This window comes from Epinephelus fuscoguttatus, linkage group LG23 (assembly GCF_011397635.1).
Source record: "Epinephelus fuscoguttatus linkage group LG23, E.fuscoguttatus.final_Chr_v1".
Taxonomy (NCBI): domain Eukaryota; kingdom Metazoa; phylum Chordata; class Actinopteri; order Perciformes; family Serranidae; genus Epinephelus; species Epinephelus fuscoguttatus.
Genome location: NC_064774.1, coordinates 15,282,165 through 15,295,614, shown reverse-complemented (window position 1 = coordinate 15,295,614; position 13,450 = coordinate 15,282,165). Strand labels below are relative to the sequence as shown.

General features: G+C 39.6%; 1 protein-coding gene and 1 long non-coding RNA gene across 2 annotated transcripts in view; one reads left to right on the top strand and one right to left on the bottom strand.

Annotated features, from left to right (window-relative positions):
• The window catches only part of LOC125884319 (uncharacterized), a 268,232-nt gene that overhangs the window by 135,072 nt on the left and 119,710 nt on the right, over positions 1–13,450 (bottom strand). Inside the window, exon 33 of the mRNA XM_049569217.1 lies at positions 415–717. Coding sequence (XP_049425174.1) covers positions 415–717 — 303 coding nt within the window. The remainder of the gene's footprint in view (positions 1–414; positions 718–13,450) is intronic.
• On the top strand, positions 10,813–13,039 carry LOC125884297 (uncharacterized). The gene is made up of 3 exons (XR_007448681.1): positions 10,813–10,988; positions 11,283–11,348; positions 11,488–13,039. It is a non-coding gene; the product is annotated as an uncharacterized LOC125884297 (long non-coding RNA).

Below are 13,450 nucleotides of genomic sequence, written 5' to 3'. Positions count from 1 at the left end.
AGTGATGACTTGAGTCTGTCTCAACCTTCCATCAGCAGAGTGATCACACTAACAATAACAACACTTTCACAGTCAGTGGTTCATTTCATTTCCACTGGGTGTCCACACCTTGCAGGCTCAAACCAATCACATCTGTTAAAAGAATGCATCATACCTAGCAACCATGTCAATTACACCTTCTCACTAAGGTAAAAGTTTCTGTCCCTTCCTCGCTCAAAGTTGCTCTGAGAACTTTCCTAAATCACTGCTAAGCTAGGACTCCTTACTAAAAGTATTTAGGCTAAGTTAGGAGCTCTCTGAGAGTGTTTTCAGAATGTTGTTTAATACGGCCCTTGATGTTGGTGTGAGGGAATGGTCATCACAAGTGCATGTCTACTATTGTGTCAGCATAAAAAAAACTCAAACTAAACCTACCTCCAGACCAGACAAACTTAGGTCGACTGTAATGAGTATAATACACTGGATCTCCTCTTCCAGCTCTGCACACATATCCTGCTGTGTGTGTCTGTCCATCAACAATGTAGGAATCCTGTTCAGTCCCATTGATGCTGCCAGGTATCAGCTCATAGCTGTAGGAGCTGTCTGACAGTTTGGGAACAGCCTTATACCAGAAGAACCTCCATCCTGCAGATGGATGTTTAACACTGCAGCTCAGAGTTACTGAGGCTCCAGGACTCAGCCATAATGGAGACACAGTGAGGACAGGCTGAGGTTTATCTGTTGGAAAGTGATTTCACAGAATGAAGACATGCTATAATTTGTTGTTGGTAGATGACATCCACGACTTGTATTCAAATTCAAATATAAAGGTGCACTGTCTGAAAATACAGGGAACAATAATTTCTTTTTCACATTCAGCAAAATAAAGATGACGACTGATGACATGTGACTTACAATCAGATACTCTCAATGTGAAAGCATCACTCCACTCTGTTGAAGACTTTTCATGTTTCAGTGTGCCCATACACCTGTACTCTCCACTGTGTGATGACAACACATTTCTAATCATGTTTTCCTTTTGTTTTTTAAGAGTGATTGAGCGGGTTGTCGTCCACTCATACTCCCACTCAGCGTCTCCTCCATCCTCAATTTCACATGTCAGTGTGATCGTCTCCAGATAGTATATCTCAGGCCAGTTGGGTCGCAGGGTCACAACAGCTCTGTTTGTAACTGTTCATGATCAAGAGGCCACAAATATAACGATTAGAAAAGATTAAACATCAAACTCATTTCAGTGTTAGTCTTAATCCTCATTCCAAAATACACAGTGTATTATTTTCTGCATTTTATATTCCATATCATATTACCGACTGGATCACTGTACTCTGTGTAGTAAAGTGGATCTCCTCTTCCTCCTCTGCACCAGTAGAGTCCTCCCTGTGAGACACTGATTGTTTCATTTGAGAGGAAGACAACATCTTGTGTGGTCAGAGGTTCAGAGGCTTTATTGCCTCTGTACCAGAAGTATTTCCAACCAGATGATGATGATGATGATGATGATGGGCTCACAGAGCAGGTCAGCGTCACACTGCCCCCTGATGGAAAGTGTCTGCTCAGTCTGGCCTTTGGTTGTGCTGTTTAATTTAGACAAAGACATAAAAGTGGTCATTATTTCCCTGTGAATCCGTCCAGTTTGAAAGAGAATGAAAATGAATAATATAATCTCATCCAGCATTCTTGGTGGTGCTACAACTTACTGTAGAAAATAATATCAAATTATTTTGATCACCTTTTTAAATCAGTAATATATTATTAAAGTATCATAAACTGATGGAAATCAGTTGCAACAATGCTTCTGTTAAACATTTATTAACCACTAAAGCTGCTGGTTAAATTAACCTAACATGGATTAAAGTGAGCACAAACACACTTCTAAGAATGAACGACAATTTAAACACAGCTTTCTCTTTTTCCCTTTGTTAAGTGTCCACTGTGTCTAAGATAATGCAGAGAAATCATCACTCCACTTCACTCTGGAAATGCTAAAGTACATGCCTGCTGCTCTTTATCGCAAAATGCCCTTAAATTTTGAGACTCTAGTGTGAAAACTACTTACGTTCCATTTTGAGTTTTACTGGTTCAGATTCTTCGTCCTCAAATTTACACATGTAAGAGCTCCCATCTGAAATGACTTGAACTGTGTTTTCTGAAGACATCGCTGACTGATGGTTTGTGTCTCTTTCAATAGGTGATCCGTCTTTGTAGAAAACAGCATTCTTCTCCTTTGTCTGATTACGATGTCGACAGCGCAGGGTCACTGATTCTCCTTCAAACACAGTGGATGCAGGACTTTCCAGGATCACATCTTTGTCTGTGGAACACAGGTCATACCTTTTTTAGTAAATCAGCTCACTTAAATAAATGTGTCACTTAAAAAAAATGTTTAAAGTATTACTGATTTATGTTGTAACATTTCGAATTTAAAGCTACACTTGGAAACTTTCATGAAATACTTTTGTGTCATATTTGCTGAAATTATCACAATGTCCTCCACAAAATAGCATTTTCAGTCTTGTGTGTAATTTATCCTGACTTCATATGAGCAGAGGAAATCTCCGCTCAATGCTAGGCTAATTTATACAGTGTAAAATGCCATAGGCTTGTGCTAATAATGTTAGAATGTTGTTTTTTTGGGAAATGTGTTTAGTATAAGACAGTTGTTTCGTCAGTGAACCTTGTGAGTTGTTATGGAGCCGAATTTTGTAACATTTCCCTTGTTAAATGTTGTTGATGCTGGTTTCATATGAATAGTGGATAAAAGTCTGCTAGCCGCTAGGCTAATTTATACAATGTAAAATGCCATAGGCTTGTGCTAATAACATTAGCATGTTGTATTTGTGGGGAAAATGTGTCCAGATAAAGACAAGTGTTTGTCTGTGAATGCTGCGAGTTATAGTGAAGCTGATTTGTGTACTTGTGTTTGAAATTGTCTCTATTAAGCCATGTTTAATGTGTGTTTAATGTGTGTTTAATGTCTGTGTTTTTCAAATGGGAATAAAATCCCTGTGTTTGCATTTTATTTTGATCAGTCTGTTTTTATAAAAGTGCTTGTAGCTTTGACTTGCAAATGTTGTTGGGGTAGGTAGCTAGCTAGGTAGATGGAGAGATAGATCGATAAAGCTACTTTTTATACAAATATTTCTATTTAGCTTTTCCAGCAAGCCTCCTCACTCCTAGCTTTTTAGGAATTGGCACGCCCTGCGAGAACACGAACACGAAGAGATTGATTTCCAGGTCACAAAGCGAAGGGCCGAGGAGGCACAAAATCCGGAAATGGGAAATGCCTACGTCGTTAAGTGTTTTATCTCCACTTCAAGGTTTCTGAATCTAAAACTAGTTTATAAACAAGATTAACATTTATACACTATGTATTAGCACTATGTCAAACAGGGTGATCATATCAACATGGCTGATAAAAATAAATAAATAAATATATAAATTAATGTTTGTAGCAGGGCAGGAATTTCACAAGGGCCACGGCTCTCTCCTCATTTGGCCCTGTGCCCTTGAAAAAAATATCTGCCCTAAGGCCACATTGGCCTTGATGCCCCGCCCGCACTGCCCCAGGTGATTTTGCGGTTTTCTCCTCTGCCTCTTTCCTGTCAACACGGCTTTGACACCTGCGTCTTTTGAGAAAAAAAATGCGATGACATTCTGGACTCTTACTGAGCAACATCAAATGAGATGATGCATACATCACCAGTGGGGCGTTTGATTCGAGCCTGGCATGAACCGCTCGGACGGGCTATCTATCACCGGCCAACCAGGAGACTCCATCAAACGCCCAGGCAGGGATCGGTACCGAGACCCGGTATTGAACAACCCAAGGCAAATTAAATTAAGACCGTAATAATAGTAAGCTCCATTATCAGCGTTACTTTTTAAAGTTTCGGTTTTATCATCATTCTGCAGCCTCTCTCCTGCTCTCTGCATGTCAGGGCTGACCTCCCCCTCACAGCACGCGCACGCGCACGCGCGCACACACACAAACACTCAACAGAGTGAAGTCAGACAACAGCAGAGAGGCCGCGGTGCAGATGAAGTGAATATAACTTCGAGATTACTCTAATTAATGACAACTACGCTTGTTACTGTGAGTAAGTGCAATAAGACCTCTGCCAGCCAAGCCAATACTTTATCAATACATGTGACCAGTAGGCCTATGTAGAAAGACATATTTCAATCTGCTCTGTCCGCAGTCCGCAATCAAAGCCGTCTGTATGTAGGCTAACACTTTATCTGAACATGTACCTGAGACAGCGACCTGCAGACAGTGAGTGTCCTCAGCAGAGGAGGGACAGAGAGCAGGATGAATGACTGATACTGATGGTTGTCTTCATGCTGAGATAACGTGACTTTCTTCACTCAGTATTGTGATGTCAGGAGGAATATTTATATTCCAGTGAGATATGATTGGGTTTTAAATAGTGACTTTGATGTTGTACACATGACTGTTGCTGCCATGGACTGTATAAAACTACAGTATATCCTGTGTAACTGACCTATAAGGGAAGCATCAGGAGGTGAGGTGTGTGCACGTGTGTGTGTGTAGCTGCCATCAGAGGCGGTTATACAGTTTAAGTTCATTTAATATTTTTTGAGATAAAACAAGAATAATTTACGTTTTAGGAAAGAATATGATTTGTTAATAAATACAAATAAATAACTTCATAAACAATTGGGAACATAAAATCTGGTAACATACATCTTATATTTCATAGAGGAACTAATGTTCTTTTGTTGCTGTGGGTCGGCTCGGTTTTGTTGCTACACCTGTAGTATATGCATGCAGTGCCAGAAGGAGCAGAGCACCTGTGATCTTTAAGTTTTCTTTTGCTGTGCATTTTACCAAGATTTGGACTACATGAAGACTTGTTAAGCTTGAAGTTTCCCTTCTAACTTCCCTTGAGTTAACGCGGCCAATGAGGTATGCAGAGTTATTTTATGTTTTAATTACGCTAATTAGATATGCTAATGAAGCTCACGCGATAGTTGTGTGATAGCTCACGTTTTCGTTGGATGTATATGTAAACTCTTTAATCATTCTCTATGGGAATGCTCTGTACCACCTTTGACTTATTATGGTGTGTGTTTTTTATTTTATCTAGTTCTCACGGCATGTTGGACGGCATGTTTGATCGCATGTTTGATATCATGGATGTGCAAATAAATGCCCGTTACTCCAAGAACGCTTTGAGCTCGTGCTTTCAGCTGGAGGGGAGTTACAGTGTGTGTGTGGAGGAGAGGGGAGAGGGAGATGCTGGTAGAGAGATAGACTGTGTTTTTAGATACTATTAATGTACTTATTATGCTTCTGTGCATTGACAGCTCTTTTTTAGTCTGTTTCTGCATCATGTTGAGGAGGGCCATGCCTGTGTATATATATATAAATATATATATATATGTATGCAAAAAAAAAAGTGGATCGGGTGCTCGCTGCTAAATATGTGGCCCGTCGACAAGATCTGGTTTTGAAATGCGGCCCAGTTGAAATAGTAATTGAATAGCCCTGCTGTCGTTTGTTTGTTAGCTATCTAACAACACATCAAAAATAATCGTAAGCCGGTCTTGTTCAGTAAATCATTTTATCATGTACACAAAAAAAATTTGGGCCTAATATTTAAGATTGTTTGCCTATAAATGCATAAACCTGGTTGTTCTATATTTAAAACACATTGGGTTTATTAGTGCTTTTAAATAAATCACATTATTACTTATTGTACTCATTATTATTACTTGAGCTTGTTTTATTTATTCATTTCACAGATAGTTATACATCCTTAGTCCTTAAATTAAATTCATTATGGAGGTGGACTTAAAATCGTTGTTTTATTTTATGATCTTGCGGCCCTGGCTTTTAGCCTTTGTGCCCTCAAAAAATTGACAACACAAAAGGCCAAGTGGCCTTGCCCCTAAAATGACAAAATTCCAGGCCTGTAGTGAACTTGGTCATGGTGGTAAAACTTATCACTTACCTGATACAGTCAGAGAGACTTTATTACTTTCTTTTCTTGAATGTGCTGAGCGCTTGGGATCACCAGTGCACTGGTATTCACCACTGTAACCTATAGCTAGAGATTGTAATGTATATCTCTTATGGGGGCTGTAGCGGATAAATTCTTGACGATCCCTCTTGATTGTGTAATACCAGTCAGTGTCTTCTCCCACCCTCATGTCACATATGAAGGTAACAGACTCTCCGGTAAATAAAGTGGACCAGTTTGGTTCAATGGTCAGCACAGCATCTATAAAACCAACATAAGATGTGAAATGTCAATGTGTTTTCTCTTGACAAAACAGAACACAGAATTAGGATGAGATGAAAAGTGATACATTTGGTGGATATTTGTCTTCAGTGAACATATAAAGAGAAAGAAATAGAGAACTATATAATTACCTTGAGCATGTCCACAGTAGAGAAGTAGACTCAGGGCTAAAATAAAGTTTGAAACTTCATCAGAGATTATCAGACTGACAGAAACTATCAAATATAAAATACACTCAGGCATTTAAAAAGTTGTATCTACTGTATGTACTCACAGAAAAGCCCCAGCCCACAGAGCAGAGTGTGTCCCATCCTCACATCCAGTACTGTTACTCAGTTACTCTGCTTCTTAGAAATGCTTCTACACTGTGTAAAGACAAAAAAAAAATAAGCTTGCAACATGTGAAGAAAAATAAGGAACTGTGAAGAAGAAGTTTTATGCATCACATATAAATACTGGATCGGAAGTTTTCTCCAACTTCTTCTTCTGAGTTTATGTGGTTTGTACTTCCTTCCCTTTTACACGACGCTCACACAACTGCACTGGTTTGACTGAGGCGTATTTTTGCCCATAGATGTATATATGTTTTATTAAACAGAATTATATCATCTCATAATGGAAAGAGATAAACATTTAAATTTCCTTCCTGATATAGATATGATCATCCTGTGGGCTACTGCTGCCTCTCAAAGGGTCAATAATTCTTAGTGCTACTATGACGCCTGCTGTATAAAATAGTTCAAGTCAAGAAGAATGAATGAATAATGAATAAACTGCCTACCTGTCCACAGCGTACAGTTTCAAGTGGACAGCTGACATTACAGGTGTCATACTCACGTCTTTAATCCATGGGTTCTCTCACCACGCTGGAAAAACTCCTTCAAAAAATTCATTCATTCATTCTTCAGCTCAAATCAAAAAGTTGAACGGCAGTACTGCAGAGAAAAGTATTCCATCGCTCTAGAACAGAAACTTTAAAAGTCATCCCTTTATGGTGAAATTCTGGTTTCAACTTTGGTCACGACATCACCCAGAGGAAGTGAACACACTCAAGCAGAACAGAAATAGTCTCATCATCGGAAGCAAACATGACGAGAGCCGAAGCCCTGCCCCTTCTGACAGTTAACTGTGTGCCAATAGCAAGGACTCATGTGAGACACTGTTTAATGCTTCAAATAACAAAAATTGATTTGTCCTGTTTAAGATAATTGTTCACATTGTGCTCTCTAGTCTAGCAGCAGATGCACGTTTAGTTCAAAGGGGAACACCCCTTAATTAATAACTCCAATATGTTACTTCCAAGGCCTAGGAAAGTTCAATGAATATTTGTGAACATGAGCTACTCTCTCTCTCAAAGCTATAAATCAGTGACACAAGTCTCAAAATTGTGATGTCATTAAGTGTAAAGTCTGAAACTGCTCCACAGACAATGAATGGGAGTCTGATTTTGTGGACCCACAGAATGTTTTTCTTTTTTTTATGCTTAAATGAGGTTTATTATATTGTAGTGTTCTCAGTTGTGAGACGAAAATGTACCCATATACTCAGAACATTCCTCTGTATCTGTGCCCTCAGTGTCATCTAGAACACCTTTACACCTTTTCATTGTCTATGGAGCAGCTTCAGACTTTGTACTTTATATCAAAAATCTGAGTTTCAGCGATCCAGTTTTTGGATTTGGGAGAGTTGTTTATGTTTACTAATATTTCTGGACTGTCTGAGACCATAGGAATGACGTATGGATTTTTAAAATGGGTGTACTTCTCCTTTAAAATGTAGACACAGACCCACAGGGCCATGTAGAACTGAACTTACAGTTCAACTGAATTTCAGTTGAACTGTAATATACTGTAATAACATACAGATGTAATGTGTGGTTTTCAGAAACATACAACGCCAACATATTTTCTTGTGATTGGGTTGTGTGATCTCATGACAGAATGGCAGTATGACAACTTAAAATACAAAACCATCTAACAACAAATGTCTTTATTTACAGATTCGTGCTTTATCAGGTTGGTACAACATTATCTTATTTTGATTATAACAGGAAATACATGCCATGTTCCTCTGTAAATTTATTATCTGCATGTTGTAGGCCAGTCCAGTCTGAGAGCACCAATTGGGGCTCTGCTACAGGTCACATGGTCAGCCAGAATGAGGCTCAACAGAATGAAGATTCCTCTCCTCTCCGTGGTAAGGACACATCTTGATTTGATACACACACTTTAAAAACATTTAAGGATGTTTAATTATGGTATCATGCAATGAAAATAGACGCTCATCTCTGTGAATCAATTAAAGGTTCTGAAGACACTGGAAATGGTACAGTATACACTGATCAGCCAAAACATTAAAACCACTGGCAGGGGAAGTGAAAAACATTAATCATCTTGTTACAATGCAGTGTTCTGCTGGGAAACTTTCGTCTCCTGACATTCATGTGGATACCACTTGACATGCAGCACCCACCCAAACACCGCTGTACACCCCACAAATGGCAACAAGGAGGCTTTGGAGTCTGGCACTGGGGCGTTGGCGGTGGATCCTTTCGAGACCTGTCAGTTGTGAGGTGAGGTTCTGGCATGTCCCACGGATGCTCGATCAGATTTGGATCTGGGGGATATGAACGTCCGGTTGATGCTCTGCACTCTTTGTCATGTTATTTAGCAACACTGCAAATATGCCCGGTCACATTTAGGTGAAAACATTTTAGACATGAGCTTTTCTTTTGCTTAAAATTTGGCTGGTGCGATTTGATTTTTCACTGATAATATTTATTTGAATACGTCAGGATGTCCAGCTACAAGAATGATCAAAACAAGATCAAATTACTCAAATAAGTTTTTAATTTGAAATCTTATTTCTAGATGATATAACATCAACCCAAATAAGATCCAATTGTTGATTAAGACAGGGAAAGTGACACTTACCTGAATGAAGTCTCGAAAGCCTTGTGTAGTGAGCACGAGATAATCCAGTTCATACTCAGAGCAAATCACACTAGAATTGAAATGTAAATATAAGAAGATTATGCCATTTACTTAGACATAGAGTTGTCCCAGTGGCAGTAAGAAATGCAGTAACTGCATGATTTAAAGCTCTTTCACACAAGCACTGATTTTTATCTGAAAAATTTGCATGGCAATTTATAAAAACTGATCTTTGTAACAATGAGTGGGGACAAAAAATATTCAGACAGATCTCAATTTCAGCAGAAGTTTGCTTGCAAAAAGATGTTTGACCAATGAAATCCTTTGTTCCAAATGACGTCAGACCTTCAGGTCAGAGCTAGCTTGCTGCCAAAAGAGAGAATGTCTTCTTACTTTGTTCTTGGCTTCAACCAGGTTAAGATGAAGATGCTAATGTAGCTGTTATGCGCTTGCTGACGTTTTATGATGGTCATTGTCCGAAACAACCTGAAGCCCACTGCTTATTTCTTGTGGAATAATGTAATTGGACGACTGAAACAATCAAACAGTCCTCCTTCCCTGGTTGGGATTATATAGTGTTCCATGCAGCAGTGATATGAGGATGTTAGTGAGGGCTAATCCCCCCAGAGGAACAAGGTATTCATGTTTCTTTATGGACAGTAACTGCATTTGTTCTCTACTTTTTCTGTCTGGAATTTTTTTTTGGGGGGGGGGGGGGGGGGTTCTTTATTTCTTTGGGCTCTGCAGATAATTCACACCGGCCTGGTGTGAATAGCTGTCATGCAGATTTTTGCATCGCACGTGTGCAAAATGGCTTTTCAGTGGATTAATTGTGATTGACTGATGCAGAACTCAAAAAATGTGTATTTTTCACACACATCTGGATCTCAGGATGTCACCTATTCATTGATTGAACTTAAAAACTCTGGAAAGAAGGGTGAGTACTCCAGACGAGATATGTGTTCTGGGTCTGCCCCGGGGCCTCTTACCAGTGGAACATGCCGAAACACCTCTAACTGGAGGCACCCAGGAGGCATCCTGATCAGATGCCCGAACCACTTCAACTGACCGCTTTAAACGCAAAGAAGCAGCGGCTCTACTCTGAGCTCCTTACCTTATCTCTAAGGCTGAGCCCTGCCACCCTTCAGATGAAACTCATTTTGGCTGCTTGTATCCGTGATCTCATTTTTTCGGTCATGATTAGTTGTTCACGATGTAGCGTTATAATGGAAAGAATTGGGTGCTTCCTCTGAGGCGTTGACAGTGACTTTACTGCATCATTTCATGCCGAAGGTGTCCTGAGGACGATCTCTGTTCATGCTTAACAAGTTTTCTATTGTTCCCTGGGTGCCGGGAGTGAGATTCCCAGAGCCCATTTGCCAAACAGTCATTGTATTCTTCTTGCATCTGCTTAGTGATTTAAGTTTTTGGCCGCTAATTTCAAACCTTGCTTTTTAGCTTGTGCAAAACTGATGCCGCTGCAAAGGACTTGGCCTGTTTGGGGTGCACAATCTACTTAGTGAGCTCGAGGTCACCCCAGCACTAAAGGGTTTTGAACCAGACTAAACTTAAAGAAGGCCAGCTAAAAAACAAAAGATACATTAACTGAAAAAAACCCCACACATTTCTTTTATTTCCATTCTACCTGTCCATTCATCCATTTAGCCGTACGGCACAGAATATGTCAGCTGAGCAAACAAATCCTGAAATCTAGCTTGTGTTTTAGATGACAATGTGACGTATGCCCAAGTCACCCAGCACAACAAAGGTAAAGCCAAGAAAAACAAAGGTGAGGAAAGTCTGCTTTCACCTTCAGTTGTTATTGTCCAACATGTTGGTCTTGTGCAGAGAGCAGTGTACAGTATGCAGCATGAGTTTAGTCTGTTTAAAGTCATAGATGTTTATATTATCTATTCTCTATATTTCTTATTAAGCTTATTATTAGTAATGCACATTTCATTTATTTTTACATGTATGCATGGTTTAAGAACTGTTTACTGTAAATATGAGTAAAATCTGTAAAAACATTATTACGCTACATACTGTACATATTATTAATTAAACTGAACCTCTCCATTTATAGGAAAATCAACTGCCCCAGCAACTGATGAAGCTGTTTATTCTGAAGTTAAACCAGGAACCGCTCTTGGTAATAATGCACCACATGATGTGCACACTGAAATGATTATTCAGCAGATTGTTAAATGGATATAAGTCAGATTAATATGTCAGAGAGCACTATTGCATCTTGAATAATGATTTGTTTTGTTGTTTTGCTTCTCTTCCAGGTCTGTAAGGAGAGGTCATTCTTCATTTCCATATTTTTTATCCTGTTGGGGGTTGCAGGGAGGCTGGAAACTATCCCAGCTGACATACACCCTGGACAGGTCACCAGACTATCACAGGGCTGACACATAGAGACAGACAACCATTCACACTCACATTCACACCTACGGACAATTTAGAGTCACCAATTAACCTGCATGTCTTTGGACTGTGGGAGGAAGCCGGAGTACACTGAGAAAACCCACGCTGACACAGGGAGAACATGCAAACTCCACACAGTAGGGCTGCCCCACCCTAGGATCAAACCCTCCACCCTGGAACCTTTTTGCTGTGAGGCAACAGGGCCAACCACTGCGCCACCGTGCCGCCTGTATAAAAATGCTCTCAAGCATTTTAGAAAATTATTGTGGACACACTGCTATCCACATATTACACATGCTCAGTATTTTGTGCAGTGAATTTGTTGGTAGATAAAAAAAATCACATCGTTCCATTCAAAATTAGTACATCTCCAGTGAAACGTGATCCCATCGGCTCCTTTACCTTGTGCACTGTAATTTAGTTCTTTTTGCGTCTTCTTACATTGTTGGCTGCTGCTTTATAATTGTGCATGTTTCCGGATGGTTCTGGTAATCCATGGTTTCTGGTTGTGGAATAATTTCACCGTTCACACATCCTGGCCTCAACAAGACAGCTGCATGGTCACTCCTCCTGAACACTGTCGGCAGTGATCCACAGCATGATCGGGACAGCAGCTCACAGTCCCACTGACACACCAGTCTTTGTTCACCATGGAACACACACCTCCTCTCCTTCTCTTGCCTGAGTCTTCTGCTCTGTCACAATTGGCAAACAGAATAAGAGTCACCTGGTGAAATGGCGCTGGCCAAGTTTTGGTGAACATCCTGATATCCTTGAAAACTGATGCGTCACAGAGGTCGTCCAGTTTATTTCCAGCATCTGTACAATGGCTAGCAGGATGCTAGTTTGGCTGGCGCTCATTCTCCATCTTTTCCTCGATGTTTACTGATGTTTACATTTGAGAACCTTGACCTGGCTAGCTAGCAGCTAGCTAGCAGAGGAGAGTTTACAGACTGGTGAGTTGATGCTCATCATCCTGATGAGACTCGCAGCCACACGCCATCATCGTCCAAAGCCCACCACAAAAAGCACCACCAACACGCTGACAGAGAGGCGACTGGAAGCGTCTGTGCTTAACTTGTGGATTTAATTAGTCTGAGCACGAGCACAAGACTATTGATGCTTATTCTCATTTAATATTAATGCTCTGCATTATCTTTATTTTGTACAGTCATTTTGTCATTTATTTTTTGTAGGTAACTTTGAATCCAATCTGTTCCAAAGAGCAGCACAAGTATATTTGAGCTTCTGATCGTGCAGCTTCAAAGTCAGCATCTTTTATAGAGTTAGATCAGATAGATCGAGGATGGTCATTAAAAATTATTTTAATATACAGTATGTAACAATTTGCTATCAAGCAACATATCTTATTACATGTTCATGTTTGCCTTTTGTCTTAAAAGTATATTTATAACTGCTGTACATATTTTATTTTTACCTTAATGGATTTGATATTTTTTGTTTTTAGTTATTATTATTATTTTAGCATTCTGTGTATCAATAAAGTTAAAAGCTAATTTATTTATTAATTTATTAACTGGACTTCTGAACTGGATAAAGATCCCATATTAGCCGTCTGACACTATCAGTCTTGGCAAAAGCCATAAAGTGGACTTGGTGTTGGTTTTCAGGAACTATTTCTTTGGTTAAAAGAGTTCCAACCAGAACTGTTCTGTGATCTGTGGATTATCTAGAGTTACTGAGACATCTGCTCAGCAAAGACATGTTGCTGTGTGGCTCCATTTATTCAAATTCAGTTCACCTATATCACATTAAGGTAAAGGCAGATATCAGACACAGAACAAACAAAAGTATCTTCATGAT